Source organism: Lontra canadensis, unplaced genomic scaffold (genome assembly GCF_010015895.1).
Source record: "Lontra canadensis isolate GAN:19392208 unplaced genomic scaffold, GSC_riverotter_1.0 scaffold96, whole genome shotgun sequence".
NCBI lineage: Eukaryota > Metazoa > Chordata > Mammalia > Carnivora > Mustelidae > Lontra > Lontra canadensis.
The window spans coordinates 4,589,070-4,609,317 of NW_022631090.1; the positions used below are offsets into that span (position 1 = coordinate 4,589,070).

At 35.9% G+C, this 20,248-nt stretch overlaps 1 protein-coding gene across 1 annotated transcript in view; it reads left to right on the forward strand.

Moving 5' to 3' along the window:
- ALG13 (ALG13 UDP-N-acetylglucosaminyltransferase subunit) overlaps positions 1-20,248 on the forward strand; it is a 66,784-nt gene that overhangs the window by 7,595 nt on the left and 38,941 nt on the right. The window contains 5 exon segments of the mRNA XM_032837062.1: positions 14,610-14,635; positions 14,638-14,981; positions 15,541-15,624; positions 17,715-17,765; positions 18,503-18,549. Coding sequence (XP_032692953.1) covers positions 14,610-14,635; positions 14,638-14,981; positions 15,541-15,624; positions 17,715-17,765; positions 18,503-18,549 — 552 coding nt within the window.

The following is a 20,248-nucleotide window of genomic DNA, read 5'->3' on the forward strand; positions in this document are numbered from 1 at the left end:
GTTGAGAATTCACAGCACCGGAATCATAAATGTACATTAGTCTAATTGCTAATATTATATAGGAAAGGCCCTTTTCAAATATATGGAGAGAATTTCCTGGGCTCTTTTATATGCTCTAATTTGAGAAAAATTGTGGCTTAAAATGTATTTGATCACTTGGTTTTTAAGTCGTGAGGGACTAACCACAGAATCAGAAACAAAGGGTCTGCTTAAACATCAGGGAACTGTGAAGTGGTATGAGACCGCAAATCCTCTGTTTCCTTACAAGAGTATATAGCCCTGACTCCATTATTTCATTTAGCAGAGACTTAAGTCAGTGATATTGTGTGTAATGATACCCTTTAACTATATACCTCTGAAATCTTTTTATCAGTTGTTCAGCTTAAAAACCCAGGGATCTCTCAGAATCAATTTGATTCGACAGGAATTCTTGGGATCATCTAGTGCAATCCCATCATTTCATAGATGAAGAAGGCCAGAAGTTTGCAGTTGTCTATCAGCCTCTGACAGAGAGCTTCCACTGGAGAAGCAGCTTCTTGACTCCCGGTCTTATACTCTCTCTACCACACCATAATATATATTGTAATCTTTTTGATTCTTCGTAATTGTCTAGTATTTAGTTACTTCCTTCCAAGGAGAGTTTTGTTCATTTGTTAGAAGTTGTTTAGTAGGAATTTCACACTTAATTGGGTTTTTCTTTGGTGTTTGATAAACTTATCTTAGACTTAGAAACCTGTGATTCCTCAGTTTTTGGAATCTAGCAAAATTCCATGGGTAGGATTGATACTAGATTGAATAAAGGAAGACTTTAAGACGGAATTGTAGATTTTTGGAGTTGGAAGAGAATTTTAAACATACCTAGTACAAACCATTCTTTTTATAGATGAGGAAGAAGGCTAAGATAAATTAATTGCCAAATATACCTGCTAATGGTCTTAGGAAAAATTAATGGTAATCAAGATTCTATTTGGAATATTTGCTCTGAATGAAGTTATTTGGTTTCATTGCATGGCAGGGCTTCAGGTTCTTGAAGTCAGTGGGTAAGTGGAATGTAGTTTATTTAGCAGTTTTCTATTGGAGTTATTCAAATTTCCAGGGATAATCAAGCAAAAGAGTATTTTGAGAAATTGTGGTGTCATGGATAGGTTCAGAGTTGGACAAGTAATAGTAGAAAGTTGATTCTGGAGGACATGAAAAGTGATGTGAGGTTATAGGATGACCTTGGGAAGTAGGGAGTTCAGATGACTGCTTATGATTTGTGAGGAAAAAGCTAGAAGGATTTGGTGGGAGGTAAGATAGTGCAACTGATGAACTTGATGTGGGATTTTGGAACCTTAAAAGGTATAGTTGACTCTTGAACAATGTGGAGGGTTAGTGGTGCAAAACCTGTGCATAGTTGAAAATCCACATATACATTTCGACTCCCAAAAGATTGGACTAATAGCCTGCTGTTGACTGGAAGCCGTACTGATCACATAGACTGTCAATTAACACATATTTTGTATATTATGTGTATTATATACTATAATCTTAATAAAGTATAGAGAAAAGGAAATGTAAAGAAAATCAAGGAAGATACAGTTATAGTACTTTATTATAAAAAACGTCTGTTTAGGTAGACCTGCACAGTTCAAATCCGTGTTGTTCAAGGGTCATTATCTGAAAGTACTGTCAAGTGTCTGATTTTAGACACCTGAGAGTACTACTCTGCTTTTAAAGGTAAATCATGTAGATTAAAAGGGCAATATAAAAACGTGTACCACCACTTTGATAGATCGAGGAAGAGTTTTCTAAGACTAAAAAAAAGTCTAATTACTACAAGTAATGTAGACATTTTTCTTGGCCCTTTATTATGGTATAAGCAGTTAATCAGTCTGATTTCGCTCAAATTGCAAAATTTTCAGACCAAAAATCTGCATACAGTGTAAGAAGTGAAGTGTGTGGGCAGACTACTCGAAACTGATTTTGGGGAAAAGGTTTGGAATGGGTGGTCCATATAGTTGGTATACTAATCTGTTTTTTCTGCTGTACAATACTATGTTTTTGTGGGGGAGTGGGGAATGAAAAATAATTAACATTTGTTACTTGCTTAGTATGTCTCATACTATTTAAAGCAGTTTAGGGGTTCCTGGGTGGGTCAGTCATTTAAGGGTCTACCTTTGGCTCAGGTCATGATCTCAGAGCCCTGAAATTGAGCCCCTTGTCTAGCTCCCTGTTCAGCCAGGAGTCTGCTCTCCCTTGTGCTCTCCCTGCTTGTGCTCATTCTCACTTGCTCTCTCAAATAAATAAAAAATATTAAAAAAAAAGTTTACAGGTACGAAGTTACTTAATTTTTACAATAACTTTATGAAGTAGTTACTATTCTTCCATTTTGTGGATGGGGAAACTGAGCTCAGCATAATGCAAAAAGGAAGTTTTATGCTACTTAAGTGATGGACTGGGAATTTTAATTGCTAGAATGCTGATTTCCACTGTGTTTCTTCCATCATTTATGGTGACAGGACAATATTTAAAGTCAGGACTATTTCAAGAAATTTTGATTGTATGATAACCACAGGTATATTTCAGTCTTTACATTGTTATTTCTAAAAGCATACTGAATGCTAATCAAAATCCACATGGAGAAACTCTCCCAAATGGTTTGCCTGGTTGCAAGTTACTTACTGGCTCTTTTTTCTCTAAATACTTGTTTTGGGTTCTACTTTTGGTCCTGTTCTCTTTATATATATTTTTTTCTTGTTATTTTCATTACTCTCGGAGCTACCATTGATGCTCCTATCTATATTCCCTGACCCTTTGATTTGAGCTCCTGAATGTATTTCCAGTTACCTGACCTAAAATCTATTTCTCCTTCCATCCTTCTGAAATCCTTGCCTGTGTTGATGATATTATCATTTAGTCCTCTAGGCTTATATCTTTAACCCATTATATCTGATTGATCACCGGGTTCTCTTAGCTTTACTTTCTAAATATCTTGAGTCCATTTATTTGCTCACTTAGTCTTGTAACATAAATGTGTAATAAGCATCTACTTTTTGTATCAGCACTCAAGACATTGATTCCTGCTCTGGAGGAACAGTCTAGTTGAGGAGGAACTGTCTTACTTATTGAATCCTCTGCCTGTAGCACAGTAGGCTTTCCATAAATGATAAATGCACTTTTTCTCATTTTCTTGATTGGGATTAGGTCTTTAGGAAGCACTGTCATCTTGCATACAGTCATTATATAGAGTCTAGTATGTCTCTTGTTCAGAAGAAAGATGGGACCATCACATTGTATGGTGAAATTTGTAGTCTTAAATGTTTATAGGACTGTCATTAAAACAGTAATACTGATTGTATGTAATATCCTAATGGTCTTTAAGTGTCTGTCAAATAAGGGAACCTATTGGGGATTTTTGGTAAAACATGTTAAAAATCAAGAGGTTTGTTAAAAGCAATAGCTATAGTGTTTTCCAGTAAAAGATTACATGGAGAAAGGTTTTTTTTTTTTTTCTTTGAGAATTTTGTTTTCTTTATTTTATTATGAGAGAATTTGGTATTTGTTCATAGATTTAAAAGCCATTTATTTCCTTTTTATGACCTGTCATTTTACCACTTTTACTCATATTTATTAGATAGTCGGTATCTTTCTAACCATTTCCCACATATAATGGAAATTAACTCTTTGTGATACAAGTTGCAAATCCTTCCCAGTTTTTCTTTTTTTTTTTTTTATAATTTTATTTTTTATAAACATATATATATATATATATTTTTCCCCCAGGGGTACAGGTCTGTGAATCTCCACGTTTACAAACTGGAGAAAGGTTTTTAAGATAACTACCAAACAACAATTTAACTCCTTCTTAAATGGTTAATTCCTTATGTGAATATTCTAGCACAGTCTTTATACTGAATAGTTCTTTAAATTATAATTTTGTAGGTGGCTATATAGGTGAGCAAACCTAGCGTGTTTCAAACAGGAATTTCCTGAAGAATATGTGCTCCTTGACTCTGATAATATTGATTCTCAGAATATATTTAGGGTCTTTTATATCATTAAATACCATCTATTTTGGTATTTTTAAAAAAGATTTTATTTTTATTTATTTGACAGACTGGCATCACAAGTAGGCAGAGAGGCAGGCAGAGAGAGGGGGAAGCAGGCTCCCTGCTGAGCAGAGAGCCCAATGTGGGGCTCTATCCCAGGACCCTGAGATCATGACCTGAGTTGAAGGCAGAGGCTTAAACCACTGAGCCACCCAGCTACCCCTCTATTTTGGTATTTTAATTCTAGCTTTTTACTGTGTTTATGAATTTTTACCACAGCCAGACCAAACTTATTTTGATTGACACAGTCATTTTATTTTGATGGCTATATAGTCCTCCTATTTAAGGCAGTAGTATAACCCTCTTTGGGTCTTAGAACCCTTCAAAATTTTTAAAACTATGCCTCTCTCTCTTACACTTATATTTTGCAGTGAATTTCAGGGAGTTTTTACCAGGTACCTCGAGGCGCCAGGTTAAGAATCTCCAGAATGGCAAATTTAAGTATTTTCATTCCTCATTCATTGTTCATTAGTACTCTGGTGATAAGTACTAAACTTCTTTATAAGGAAGTCCTCTGATTAAATACATTTAAGCTTAGCAATTCCCAGTTTTATCACATAACAAATTAGAAACTTACCAAGTTTAACGCCTGCCAAACACAATTTGAAATAAATTTTAATATTTATTAACTGTCTATAACCCATAATGTCTTATGTAGCACTATTTCTAATGATAAATGGAACTAAATGGAATTTTTTTCATTTGTACTAGTTCTAGGATATACTGGATGAGGCTATTTGGAAAAGCAGTACAGTTCTGTACCTTGTTAACTGTCAAGTGTGTTTCTAATGAATTTGCTGAACTGATAGTCACTGTTGGAATGATGTCGGTGAGGCCATATATTGCATCTTTTTTACTGTTCATTTCTCCTTTTGTACAGAACATACTGGTTATTTCTCCACTGCCAGTGTGCAGTGGGTGGATAGTACACTTTCCAAATTTAGGAGTGAAAAACATTCTTAAATCCTTGGCCCAAGTAATTTTCTGAATCTCCGTTTTCACATTTGTGAATTAGTAAAGCTAATAATTTCCTTCATAGGTGATTTCTAAGACACAAGACCAGTTATGTGACATGTTTGAAAATTAAAAGAATGTCACCGAAAGAGTGCATTTTCTCAGTTAGAGTTTTTAAGAAGTAGGAGTAGAGGGGCACCTGGGTGGCTCAGTCTTTAAGCGGCTGCCTTTGGCTTGGGTGATCTGAGACCCACATTGGGCTCCCTGCTCTGCAGAAGGCCTGCTTCTCTCTCCCACTCTCCCTCCTTGTGTTCCTGTTCTCGCTGTATCTCTGTCAAATAAAATCTTAAAAAAAGGAAGTAGGAGTAGACTTAGATTTCCCTGGAATTCACAGTATATACTCCTAAATGATACAGAAAGCAAAGTCTTCATTGAATTTCATATTCAAATTCATAGTCCGTCTCTAGCTGGGGTTATAGTTAGAGAATTAAAGATTATTTAGAATTTTAAGTGCATCAAAACAAGAGTGTTCTGGTCTATATTCTCCTTTCCTTCAATCCCCTGTATGTTGGTAGACTGTTCAGAAATTGTATTTTGAATAATAAACCAACCCCTAGTATTGCTGTGCCATTAGGATTCATTTTTAAACAAAGCATTACTTTTTTTTAAATCTAGATCAGAGTGCTTCAGATGTAAGTGGGAAGAGTAGGAAATGAAAGCAAGTGGGTCCTGGTAGTGTTTCTTTTACTTTGCATATCTGAAGGATCACTGCTCTGGGAAATCAATTCTTTATTGTCTCTTTCCTAAAGCTTGAGGAGGGAGGGTGAATAGAATCAAATGGCCAGATTTTGTTTTGGAACCATTGTGTTCCCTTCCCTTATGAATCCTGCTTTGTTCATTTTGTTTAAATGTCTACTATGAAAAAAGGCAACAGGTTCTGTTGCCAGTGTGCTGTTAAAAATGTTTTCAAAATGTTTGCCATCACATTTTTCAGAAATGAAAAACCTTAAAAAGAGGACCTATAGGGTTGAGTTCTTTACCCCAATTGGTTCCATGTTATTTTGGTACTAAAAATAAGTGAAATAAATGATTTAATGTTAGGGTTTTTAAAAAGATTTTATTTGACGGAGAGAGACGCAGTGAGAGAGGTAACACAAGCAGGGGGAGTGGGAGAGGGAGAAGCAGGCTTCCTCCTGAGCAGGGAGCACGTGGGCTCATCCCTACTGGGATCATGACCTGAGCCAAAGGAAGCTAGGCACCCCTGTGTGCTAAGTTTTTTTTAATACTGATTGCATTTTACCAGTTTCCCACAAGTCTTTACATACATGTGATTGTCATTTTTATTTTTTCCAGTTTTGGATAAAATTGATATAACTAATGTATATGACATAATATTGAATACATGTATATATTGCAAAATGATTACCACAATGTTTAGTTAATATCTGTCCCCACACATGGTTATAAATCGTATTGCCTTTAAAAATCTAGGTCTGTATTTCATTTCTAAGGTAAGATTTACTCATCTTTATGTGGGTTAGTCAACCCCACAATTTGCCAGGATAATAGGTTAATCCCCCTAGGGTCTGTTTTTATGGTTAATGTTGATCACAAATTTGACCATCTAAAGGGAGGCCAAATATGTTATCCACCATTGAATCATAGTTCCTTAGACCTGAAAGAGCTTAAAAATGCAGCATATCTCCTTTCATAGATGAGGAAACAGACTCAGAAAGTAGCATAATCAAGTTCATAATATTCTTTTCATGGTACCATGTTGCCTCTCAAACGAATAACTCCTGTCCTATATACATTGACAACTAAACCTATGTCACATACTGTATGCTTTAAAAAAAGTTTTGAGGCATGTACTGCATTTAATTAGTTAAAACATGGAGTGTTAACTCAGAACTTAAACTAATAGTATTCATGTGTTGTACTATAGAGAATTTTCCTATGTGATCAGTGAAGAAATAAGACAATTCTAGCAATTAAAACAAGTCACATTTGCAGGTTAAATTTTAATATAAAATGTAGTAATCAAATTAAAGCATTTTGATTTCATAGTAAGTCAAATGTTAATTTTATTTTCTTCAATCTGTTTTTTTTTAAACCTGTACCCAGAGTACAGTGCCTAAAAGTTTTTAAGGCAATTATTTTTCTTTCTATCATTTTCAGAAGTGAAAGAAGCCTTATCAGGGTTGGGGAAAGCTCCTCTGCAGAGCTATATTTGAACTTTGGCTTGATTTCCAGAATTTAGGTGAAATTGTTCTAGTTCTTACCTTTTTTTTTAATTAATGAATTTCTTAGTGAATTGTTTTGTCAGGTAGCCCCTAACAGCAATCAATATGTACACTTCTGTACTATACACTTAACATTCGGTATCTTAACGTAATTATTCCAGCAGCCTTAGGTATAGATGACAAAAAAAATTGTGCAGCATCATTTTTCAAACTTTGAAACAATTTAGAAGGAATAGCTATTGTGCATTAGCAGCTTATTAACTTGAATGCTCAAAGTTCCCTGCTTAACTTTGAATCTGGCTTTTCCCAAATCAGAAAGATTTGGAAAGTCTTTGTAAAAAGACCCCCCCCATGAAAAGGCCAGTTAAAAGTTAAGCAGGTAATTTTAGGGTTCCTTAGAGCCTTTAATATTGCTAATGGGCATTGTGAACCTCAAAGATTGGATTATAGTGTGCAGTATTTGCTGAATTTTTCATCTCAGAACTCTTTAGAGACACTTATTAATAACTTGTGAAACAACATCGTTCGAGGATGCTAGTTCCCAAAGCGTGGTCCAGCAGCAGCAGCATCACCGGAGAACTTGTTAGAAATACACAGTCTCGGGACACACCCCAGAGGTCAGAATCTCTGGGCATGGGGTAATTTGTTTTATGGAGCCCTTTCACTTTTCTAGAGGTTTACAGGATTAAAGTAATTTGCTATAGAAGAATAGTAAGCCAATTTGGATTTCAAGTGCAATAGATACTGTGAAGGACAGTATTAAATAATATGAAATAGCTATTATACACAGGATGAAGTCTACTATTGTCCTGCAGGTCTTTTTTGAAAAGTCTATTGTACTGATTTGGGGAATATAACTTGCACTTAACACCTGAGCCTTTGTTCATCTTTTCTTTTTTGGTATGTGATTCCTCTTTGTAATAATTGTGTAAGAATCAGACAATATATAGTTCTTGTACTATTATTGATAGGATGTGAAAACTTGGACACATTTCATAGTCATTTGAAACTTGTTTCTTCATTTGTAAAATAGATCCCTTGTAGCTCTAATCTAAAATTCTGTCATTTTCCCAGTTTATTATGCTATTGTTTCTTCACTTAATATTTTAAAAAAAATTTATTTCTTAAGATAATATACATAAATAGTATAAAATATTAACTAGTTCTACAGTGTGTATAACAGTTCTGTGTCCCACTTCTTCCCATCTCTGATAAACTTTCTGTGGTTTGCCATAATACATTTTATGTTTTGTGAGTATGTTCAAACTTGTTTTCATTTTTTTTAATTTAAATACCATCTATAGATTTGCTAGTATGGAGGAAGACACTTTATATTCCTCTTTCACAGTAGGGAGTCTGTGGATGATTTTATTTATTTATTTTTTAATGGATAATTTTAAATAGAGAAAATAATTTATTTTAGTTCTTGTGAGATTTGTTTACAGTGTTGACATGATTACTTAAGTACAATATTCACATCTGAGTCCTGTAGTCAGTGTTCGTTGATTACATCCCTATTTTTATTTTTTAAATTTTTTTTAGATTTTATTTATTTGACAGAGGGAGGGATCACAAGTAGAGAGGCAGGCAGAGAGAGCGAGGGAAGCACGCTCTTTGCTGAGCAGAGAGCCCCGGGGCTGGATCTCAGGACCCTGAGAGCATGACGTGTGCCGAAGGCAGAGACTTAACCGGCTGAGCCACCCAGGCGCCCCTATTTACATCATTTTTAATTTTTTCATTTGCTCGATTTTCTATAAAAATACTCCCAAACTCTCCAAAAGAGGTATACATCTTTTCTAGTATGTTTAAATAAGGTTATCTGTAACTTTAATTATAATTTATTTTTGGAATGTCTGCTGGAGTTCTCATACCTTTTTAGGTAAACTGGTCATTCATTCTGTAGTCCTGCCAAATGTCTGCCCTCCTGGGATTTCCCCTTCACCCTTATCCTAGAAGTTCTTTTGCTTCTCTCTTGCATTGAATCTCTGTTTCTAGGACTCTCTGCCCCACCCCTTTTGTGGTTTAACCACTATTTTGGTTTCAAATACCCTTCATAGCTTTCTGAGGAAGGATGGTAATTTTTTTAATCTTTCATGTTTGGAAACACTTCTGTTCCCATCTGATTGATAGCTTGATATGGAGTTCAAGGTTGGAAATAGTTTTCCTCACATAATAAACTTTATTTTTTTTCTAGCTTCTAGTTCTTCTGTTGAGAAGTTTATTGTTATCATATATGTGATCTTTTGTATATGACCCAGTTTTCATCTCTGAAAGCTTTAGAATCTTTATCCCTGACTTCAGAAATGGTATGTGCATTGTTGATCATCTTTTTTGCTTTTATTGTTCTGGTTACTTCATGGACCCTTTCAAGCTAAATATAGGTACTCCTATTCTGCAGTGCTAGAATTTTCTTTTTTTTTTCTTTTTTTAAAGATTTTATTTATTTGTTGCAGTTAGAGAGCGCACGTGTGAGAGAGCAAGTATGGGCAGGGGTCAGGGGCAGAGAGAGAAACAGACTCCCAGCTGAGCAGGGAGCCTGATGCGTGGCTCCATCCCAGGACCCATGGGATCAAGCGAAGGCAACTGTTTTAACCGATTGAGCCACCCATGCACCCCTGGTATTTTCTTTTCATCATTATCATCATCATTTCTTCCCCTCCACTTTATCTTTTTGGGGGCCTCTTGTGTTAGATGTTGGCCATCCAGTAGTGATCCTCTGATCTTCTTACCTTTTTTCTCTTCAATCTTGTCCATTCTGTGAGTTCCTCAACTCTAAATTCTTTCTGCTGCTTTTTCTTTTATTTTTCAATTTAAATACAGCAAAATGAGCATTTTTCTTGTATAGTTCTATAAAACTTGACAAATGTATAATTGTGTAACCACTTCCACAATGAAGATAAAAATTACTTACATCACCCCCATACATCCCCTTTCTTCCAACCCTTTGTAGTCAACCTTTTCCTAGAATCCTGGCCACTGGTAGCAACTGATCTGTTTTACTTTTCTTCCAGTTTGTCATAAATGTAGTCATATAGTATGTAGCCTTTTGAATCTTCACTAAATACAATTCCTTTGAGATTCATGTATGTTCTTTTGTGTATTTATATCTCATTTTTAATTACTGAGGTGTATTCTGTTGTATGGATGTGCCAGTTCATTTACCAATTGAAGGATGTTTGAATTGTTTCCAGTTGGGGGGGTCATGAATATGAATAAAGGTGCTATAAACGTTCATGCACAGGTTTTTGTGTGAGCTGAAGTTTTCATTTCTTTTGGGTAGATAACTAGAAGTGGGATTGATGGGTTATGTGGCAACTCTGTTTATAGACAATACTAAACAAATTTTTTTGGAGTGGCTGTACTATTTTATTCATACCAGCAATATGTGAAGAGTTCCAGTTGCTCTAAGTGCTTGGCAACACTTGTTATTACAAGTTTTTTTTTAAATGTAGTCATTATAAGATGTGTGTTATGGTATCTCATTAAAGATATACAGATGGCCAATAGATACAGGAAAGGTTTTCAGCATTGTTAGTCATCAAGAAAATGCAAAACAAAACCACAATGAGGTACCATTTGATACCCGCTAGGATGGCTATAGTCAAGAGATGGACAGTAATTATGGACAGGATGTAGCAAAATGGGAACCCTCATATTACTACTGATGAGATTGTAAAATGGTGCAGCTACTGTGGAAGATAGTCTTGTCAGTTGCTCAGATAGTTAAACATAGATCCAGCAACTCCATTCCTAGGTATTATCCAAAAGAATAGAAACCTGTCCAAACAAAAATTTGCACATGAATGTTTATAACAGCATTTGTCATAAAAAGCCAAAAAGTGGGAACGACTTAAATGTCTACTAATTGATGAATGGGTAAATAAAATATAGTTTAATTGTAGGATTGAATTATTGATACATGCTACAACAACATGGGTGAACCTTTTTTAATTCTGTTTTCAGTGCAAAAAGGTAGCTTTATTTAAGTACAGGGAGAGGACCCATTGGCAGAAAGAGCTTCCCATGGGTGAACCTTTAAAGCCTGCTAAATGAAAGAAGCTAGCTACACAGGACCATATATTGTATGATTGCATTTATTGAAATGTCTAGAATAGGCAAGTATAGAGAGACACAACATTGATGGTTACCTGGAGTTGATGGGCATGGGGGATTAGATATTGATGGTTATGGGGTTTGGTTTCATTTGAATGTAATGAGAATATTCTGAAATTGATTTCCAATGGGTACCAGCTCTGTAAATGTACTAAAAATTATTGAAATGTATCACTTTGAATTGTATGGTATATGAACTAAAAAGCTGTTAAAAATCACCACTTTTAAGTGCTTAATAATTTTTTAAGATTTTATTTATTTATTTGACAGAGATCACAAGTAGGCAGAGAGGTAGGCAGAGAGAAGGAAGCAGGCTCCCTGCTGAGCAGAGAGCCCAGATGCGGGGCTTGATCACAGGACCCTGGGATCATGACCTGAGCCACCCAGGTGCCCCGAGTGCTTAATAATTTTTAGTGAATATATAGAAACATGCAAACATCACAGTTTTAGAACATTTTTTATCACCAAAAATGATACTTTGCTTGTTTGCGGTTAATATGTATTCATACCCCAACCCCAGGCAGCTCTTAATCTGCTTTCTATCTCTGTAGATTTGCCTTTTTGGTATATTTCATTTAAATGGAATCTTACATCTTTTGGAATCAAACTCCTTTTGGACCTAGATTCTTTTACTTAGGTTTCAGTTTCTCCACATCCTTGTTGACACTTGTTACTGTCTGTATTTATTATAGCCATTCTAGTCGGTATGTATTGATATTTCACCTTTCTAATGACTAGTGAAGTTGAACATCTTTTTAGTTGATTAGCCATTCCTATATCTTTGGTAAAATGTGTAGTCAAATCATTTAGGCATTTTTTTTAGTTGTGTTTTTTAAAATTATTTTTTAATTTTTTATACAAAGCTTTTAATCAGGCCTGGGTGGCTCAGTCAGTTATGCAGCTGCCTCCATCTGAGGTCATGATCCCAGGGACCTGGGATCAAGTCCCATATCTGTCTCCCTGGTCAGCAGTGAGTCTACTTCTCCCTCCCCCACCATGCTCTGTCTCTCAAATAAATCTTTAAAAAGAACTTTTTAGTCAGATGTGGGCTATATTAATATTTCCTTCCAGTTTATGGCTTGCATTTTCATTTTCTAACGGTGCCATTTGCAGAGCGAATGTTGTTGTTTTTTAAATAAAGTCCAATTACCCATTTTCTTTTTATTATATCTAAGAACTCTTTGCCTAACTCAAGGTCTTGAAGATTTTTCTCCTATGCTTTCTTCCAAAGTTTTGAAATTTTGGTCTACATTTAGGCCTTTGATCTATTTTAATTATAATATAAGATGTGAAGTATAGGGCAAAGGTAATTTATGTGTGAATGTGATTGTACAGCACCATTTGATGAAAATACTGTCTTTTCTCTGTTGTACTGCTCTTGAACCTTTGTCAATAATCCATTAACCATATTTGTGTTGGTTTTTCTGTCTCTTTTCTCTATTTTTCTGTCTTCTGTTTCTTTCCTTTGTCTCTGACTTTTGTTTCTGTTCTTTCTTGTATTACTTTTCTCATTCTTTTTTCCTCTTCCAGTTTTCCCTTTTATTTCCTTCATCAAAATGAAGTACGTGGATTAGTATTAATTTAAATTTTATGTAGCTTATTTTTAGTTTCAGTAGCAATAAATATGAAGAATTGGCATTTCTTATCTCAAAAAAACTGCCAAAAATGAGTTAACCTTTTCATTATAACCTTTAATTTTTCTCAGTGAATTTGGGGCCTTAGAAAAAGATGGTGATCCCTCTTCCCAAACCATGTTTCAGGACTTTTTCAAAAGGCATAATTTCCCTGGTGTTCTGGTTTCTTTTTAAGAAAAGGTAATTTCAAATTAATATGCTAGAGGAAGTCAAGATTTTCTTTTATTTTTTACCGTGCTTTTATTTCACTCCTAAATTATTAGATTATTGATCCTTTTCTAATAGGCGGGGCAGTCATGATAACTACTGGATTCACAGATACAAGAAAAACAATTTTCAAAGCAGGTTAATTTTGCATCTTCTCCAAAGCCATCTTTTGATCTGTTTCAACACTTAAGTAAGAAAGGAACTTGCTTTTGGCATTTAAATAAGAAGGAGGCCATTGACAGTGGCATCAAGTAATGCAAGTGATCAGTCCTTTTTTTTTTTTTAAGATTTTATTTATTTGACAGACAGAGATCACAAGTAGACAGAGAGGCAGGCAGAGAGAGAGAGAGGAGGAAGCCGGCTCCCTGCTGAGCAGAGAGCCCCATGCGGGGCTCGATCCCAAGACCCTGAGATCATGGCCTGAGCCGAAGGCAGAAGCTTAGCCCACTGAGCCACCCAGGCGCCCCGATCAGTCCTGTTTTTGAACCTTAAAAATACAGCTGTATTTTCTTTGGCTTTCTTAGAATCCAGAGTAGTTTTTCCAGAAAATTGTCCTAATAATACATGGAAATATTACCATGTTCAACACCTCTAATGCTGTGCCACAGCATTTTAAATGCAGTCTGTTAGAAAGTTTGTGGGTAAGACATTTTCTTTTATGCTGCTCAGTTTAAACTTTAATTTTTTCCAGTTTTTAAGAAACACTTCTTGCATTTTCTCTTTTTGTTAATGCTATACAATAATTTGGGGCTATTAGTTAAGAATTGTATCTGTTTCCTAGTATAGTTAATGCATTTAGTTTCTGTGATCCTAGCAGAGGGTTATTATTATCTAGGAGAACCAAATGAAATTACTTAAAACCCTGTACTTGAAATACCCAGAAAACTGTTTTGGCACTTTATTTTGAACTGTGATCTTTGTCCCTATAGATCAAGGATGCCCCGGGCCCTGGACTTTTTTAGTTTTTGGAGATGTTAATACAGAAGTTTACTAGTTAATTAGGTTTATAATTTTTTTCTCTCATCTCCATTGAGGGGAGCAGGGAACTTGGGCAGAGACTGTAGTTGAAAATTTGCAGCAGAAATTTTAAAGCGATATAATGTGGGCCAGGCTGCATCATATACACCTGAGTCTTGTTGCAGTTCTGTTGGAGCCTCCTGCAGCAGTTGCCCTGAGTTAAGCTGCAAGCTCGGCTTCTTTTTTGGTCCCAAAGCTCAGCTGCTTGTGCATATTTCTCTCAACCTTGGGCTGATTGCGTTAATCCCATCCTTCCCCAGCAAGGTAGCTCCCCAAGTGCCTTCTCCCATGTCTTCTCAAGTCCAGTTCTCTATTCCTAGGAGCATCGGCTCTTCCTCTTCTTTTCACAGGATCCCGACTTGTCCTGGGCAAGCCAGCCCTTTGCTTCTGCTCCTGAGAAGTGCCAAGATTCTGCAGCGCTGACTCCAACTGCCTTCTCATCCCTAGACTTTGGGCTGCTTTCCGGATACCTGCATAAGCAAGCCCTTGTCACTGCTACCCATTTCTACCTGCATCCTGCTTTTTCTTTCTTGCCACATTTGTGTTCCTTTTTCCCCCTCCCCACCTCCACCTCTGCCAAAATGCATAAAGGATGGAAAAAGTACTGCGGCCAGAAGTCTCTGAATGAGGCATCAATGGATGAATATTTAGGCAGCTTAGGGCTGTTTCGAAAGCTGACTGCCAAGGATGCCTCTTGCCTCTTTCGGGCTATTTCGGAGCAGGTAAAAGGAAAACAAATATATCTTCCCCATACTGAGTTTTCAGGGTTTGACATGTGGCATGGTACTGGAGCTAGAAGACCTGTAGTACACGGAAAGAAAAAAAATCCCTTTTCTCTTTCCTAGTAAAGACAGACGTCCAGGCCTGCCTGCCACTTAGTAGCTTGGTGTATGCCTTTGTTGATGAGTCCAAATATATTGCTTTGCCTTTGCTGTCTTTTTCTATTTTCTAAATGCCAGTTTAGAATGTAAGAATGGAATTATAGAAAACTGAAATGAATCTTGATCCTTTAGAAGCAGCCCCTACTTTTCTAAATTTAGTGCCTAAGGAAAAATTTATAGGTTATGCCCATAAGAACTAGAATAAAGGGTGGGGATGGTAAGACAACCATTCTCTCCCAACCCCACTAAAGGTGGCAAAAAGATTTTAGAAATGTTAGGACTTAATTTTCCAATTTCCTACATATGTTTTGAATAAGGGGGACTTAGTGCCCAGTTCATCGTTTTAATTTAAAAGCTATTTTCAATGACTGTTGACAGCTGGTCTTTCTCTTCTTTTTAGTTGTTTTGCAGCCAGGTCCATCATTTGGAAATCAGGAAGGCTTGTGTCTCATATATGAGAGAAAACCAACATACTTTTGAGTCTGTAAGTAGAATACATAACCTAAGGTAGAGATGTTAGTAGAGTGTGTAGCAAATGGGAAGTGAATTTTGAGCCATCTACATAATGAAAATTATGTCATGCAATCTCCTCTCAGTGGCAAATATTTAATTTTCAGCTGCCTTCCCCCTAGCTAGCATGCTTCTGGACTACCTCCAGAATTCGATTGTTCTGTACTCTAATCATAAAGTTAAAAAACAATTCATCTGTATCCTTCCCACTCTCTACTCTCCCACTCTCTACTCCCCATATACCCTCCATAATCTTGCAAGCCCTAAAAAGTTACATTTTGACTACGGTTCTGTATTATCCATACCACTGTTTTCTGGAACAAGTAATCATAGTTCACAGAAAGTTTGGCTATGTTAATGTTTTTAAATGTGTATTCCCAAGTATGTATAAATGGGAAAACCCCTCTGTACTCTTAATTCTGTACACAGTAATCATCACTCAATATGAAGAATCTTATAAAACCCAATTATAAGAAAACAAATTAGGTTCTAAACATTTATCTTTATGTGACAAACTGATAATTGGTGCTCTGCCACTAATGATTGGCTTTAAAACAACTTGTAGAAGACATCTTTGAATATTTTGAAATATTTGAATTCTTGTTAACAGAATGAGGTTTTATCAAGATCTGATTTGTAGTGTGCCCTTTTGTGTGGCTTTAAAAAAAGACATTCTTAGCCCTTCCAGTACTATTTGTTTTTTTCTGACTGTATATTGTGGGTATTTGCCTGCTGTTCGAGGTTTACTCTTAATTTTCTCAACAGATTTCAGTGAATTTTAAAACTTTGTGAAGGCTTCTTGACTTTAAAGCTTATTACCTAGGAGTTAATTACAGTCTTTACTACATCTGGGGAAAGGATTATTCATGAAATTACTTCAAATGCAAGACCATGGTGTAAAACAGTGCATCTCAAGTATTTTTGTGCATACAAATCACCTGGAGACCTTGTTAAAGTGCAGATTCTGATTCAGTAGGTCTGAGCTGGGGCCCAAGATTTCTGCATTTTAACAAAGCTCCCAAGTGATGCTTGCCTTGTTCATGATCGAGTAATAGTAACCACATTTTGAGTAACAAAGATTTGTGTCAAATTTTAAAACTTTGATGGATAAATCTCAAAATAATTATGCCAAAGAAGGTAGACCCTCCCTCAAAGTACATACTGTATGATTTCATTTTTATAAAACTCTAGAAGAATGCAAGCCGGTTTCTAGTGATAGAAAGTAGATCAGTGGTTGCGTGGCGGTCAGTCAGTGGAGTTACAGAGGGACACGAGGAAACTTAAGGGGGTGATGGATCTATTCACTGTCACAGTTGTCATGATGGTTTCTTGGGTGCATACATATGCAAAATGTATTTGTGCTGTTTAAATATGAGCAGCTTGCTCTATGCCAGTTACACCTCAGGCTGTTTGAAAGGGTATTAAGAAAAATTTAAAAAACTTTTATCTAGTGATATATGTACATGGAAATAGACATATATTCTGTTACCCAGGTTTAATTTTATTTTTATTGAGGCATATTTTACACACAATAAAATTAACCATTTTAAGTTCAGCACTTTCAGTTTTGGCAATATATAGTCATGCAACTGCCACTGCAATAAAGATACAGAAGATTTCTGTTACCCTAAGAAGTTCGCCTGTGCCCTGGGCTTTTCTGAAACTAATAAAATTCCCTTTAAAGTTCCTCAGTTTAGCTTTGCAAATGCATGCCTCCTATCAGATTTAAAATCCTTGAAATTATTGGGCTTGCATGATTTATGAAAATTGTCAAGTTAACTTAAATTGGCATTTCAAAAGAAACTCAAAGGTGTTATATTTGATGAAATGCACTCGTATCTGGATAAGCCATGACCATTTCCTAAAATAGTTTTACAGTTCAGCCTTTCTCCACTCAACTTTTATGTATGTGCAAATCTTCTTGAGGTGCTGTGCAGAATATTAATTTAATACCATAATTATTGAGCTGAATAAAAACCCATTGGAGGATAATATTGCAGAATATAATCAGATTTTTAGTAATGCTATGTATTTGGTTAAGTCAAGTTTGTTTTATTTTTGAAGTATGTGGAGGGATCTTTTGAGAAATACCTGGAACGGTTGGGAGATCCCAAGGTAAGATCAAATATGGGGGTTTAATCTTTTCAGAGTATTTGGAATAGTAAATCTAAATATTCATTTAGCGGTGTCGCTTTAGCTAGATGCAACCTACATTCTTAAGTAGCCAGCTGTGTTGAATCAAATAGTTCTTGCAAAAGTTTAGAGGCTGGCAATTGATCTGTTGTTTTGTGTTGAATATTGAGAATTGTGTGTCAACAATTTTATCATCCATAAACTGTTTGCAAACAGGACAAGCCTAAGCCTTTTCACTTTAATGGGGGAGGAGGAATAGTAATGAATGTTACAAGGAGGTCATTATTTTTTTATTCAAAAGTTCCCCTGATTTGTATTAATCCTTTTATGTAGAAGTAAGCTCTATAGATGCATATTTAATTAAAAATAATTTATATGACTAATTCCATAGTTCTGGACTTAGCATTTACTAAGTACCCTGCTAACTTCATATTCCTATCATTAATTCCATTTTCATTGTGCCTTTTAAATCTCTTATATTAACTGTCCTTGTTACTTAATAGCTAACTGAGAAGGTCTTTAGGACTCCTTTTTTCAGAATAAGTTTATGTTAATGAATAACAATATTCCCAAACCTCAAAGCAAGTTATAGTGTGTTCTACAAATTCTTCATCTAAAACAGTGCTAAGCATCTAAAATAACAAATATTGAACTTGCAGAAACTTTTATATCATAGCTACAGAGTGTTTTTAAAACATTTATGTACTGTTTATGTTTAGGAAAGTGCTGGCCAGCTGGAAATAAGAGCTCTTTCTCTAATTTATAAGTAAGTTAAATCTGTTTTTTAAAGACTGAGTGTGTATATGTGATTGTGTGTAAAGTTTCTATTCAAGTCTCTCCAATTTGGGAAATTTGGATTTAATGTAATGATATGTAGAATGAAGAGGTCTAAGCACAGTTAATTGGTGTTAATTTTTAGGTGGAGAGCCTCTAGCATTTGTGTCCATTTGAATGAAATAAAGGACTTTAAGAACTGCTGGTGTTCCTATAGGAAATCAGAATGTTTCTTAGAATTCTTGTGTATTTAACTTCATGCCTCTTGCATGTGACTTCACTGGGGCAATATAGCTTCTAAGAGGGTAGAAATTGGTTCTTCAAGACAAAAAGATATTAGATACTGCAGTGCTTTGTGGGCGTTCAAAGGGTTACAGTACCTAAACAGATACACAGTCTATCTGTGGTATTAAAATTTCAGAAGGAAATTATGAAAAGAAGACTCTTTAAGGACATAATAATTGAACATTTTGAGAAACATTGCTCCATCACTTTGGTCTTTAAAACTGCAAAAGTCGGGGTGCCTGGTTGGCTTGGTAATTGAGCGTCTGCCTTCAGCTCAGGTCACGATCCCAGGGTCCTGGGATTGACCCCTGCATTGGGCTTCCTGCTTGGCCTGAAGCCTGCTTCTCCCTCTCACACTCCCCCTGCTTGTGTTCCTTCTCTGTCTGTCTCTCTGTCAAATAAATAAAATCTTTTTAAAAAAATAGCAGAAATGGCTATTTCTGGAAGCTGTGCAGTTTTGAAAAATAGTTTTATAATGTAGGTTAGAGGCTCATGGGAATCTTGTTCATTTGAAGAAGTTGATTTCTTCACAATTTTTAGGATAGTGAGCTGGCATATGCGGTAGAGTCCAAACCCTCTCATTATGGTACTCATTCAAGTTAGTGTTTTGCAGCCTGCTCATTTCTCACTAAATCCATCAAGAAGTCATATAGAAGAGGCGTTGGGCAGGTAGCTAATCAGTTGGTTTTAAGTCAAGGGCCAGCTTTTATTTTTTTAAATTTGTTTTTTTAAATTTTATTTATTTGACAGAGATCACAAGTAGGCAGAGAGGCAGGCAGAGAGGAAGGGAAGCAGACTCCCTGCTGAGCAGAGAGCCTGACACGGGGCTTGATCTCAGAACCCTGGGATCATGACCTGAGCGGAAGGCAGAGGCTTTAATCCACTGAGCCACCCAGGTGCCCCAAGGGCCAGCTTTTAAATTGGCCTTCTTTCTGTTTATGTATTGCCCTCGAGCTAAGAATTTTTATAAAAAGTTTTAAAATTGTTAAAAAGTAGAATAATGTTTCATGGCATGTGAAAATTATATGAAACTCATTTCAGTGTCCATAAGTAAATTTTTATTGGAACAGTCATGTGTTCTTGTTTATCATGGTTTGTGGCTGCTTTCATGCTACAAAGTCAGAGTAAACCATTGGCCTACAGAAGCTGAAATGCTTATTATCTGATCTTTTACCAAGTAAAATTTGCCAGCCAATGCTTTAAATAAGTGGGAGCCCCCAACACTCAACAAACATGCATACAGTTGGTAGTCTATCTTCTTTACTCCTCCTTTCCCCAAATTAAGGTTCATTTTTTAAAAGATTTTATTTATTTATTTGACAGAGATCACAAGTAGGCAGAGAGGCAGTCAGAGAGTCAGGTGGGGGGTGGAAACAGGTTCCCTGCTGAGCAGAGAGCCCTATGCG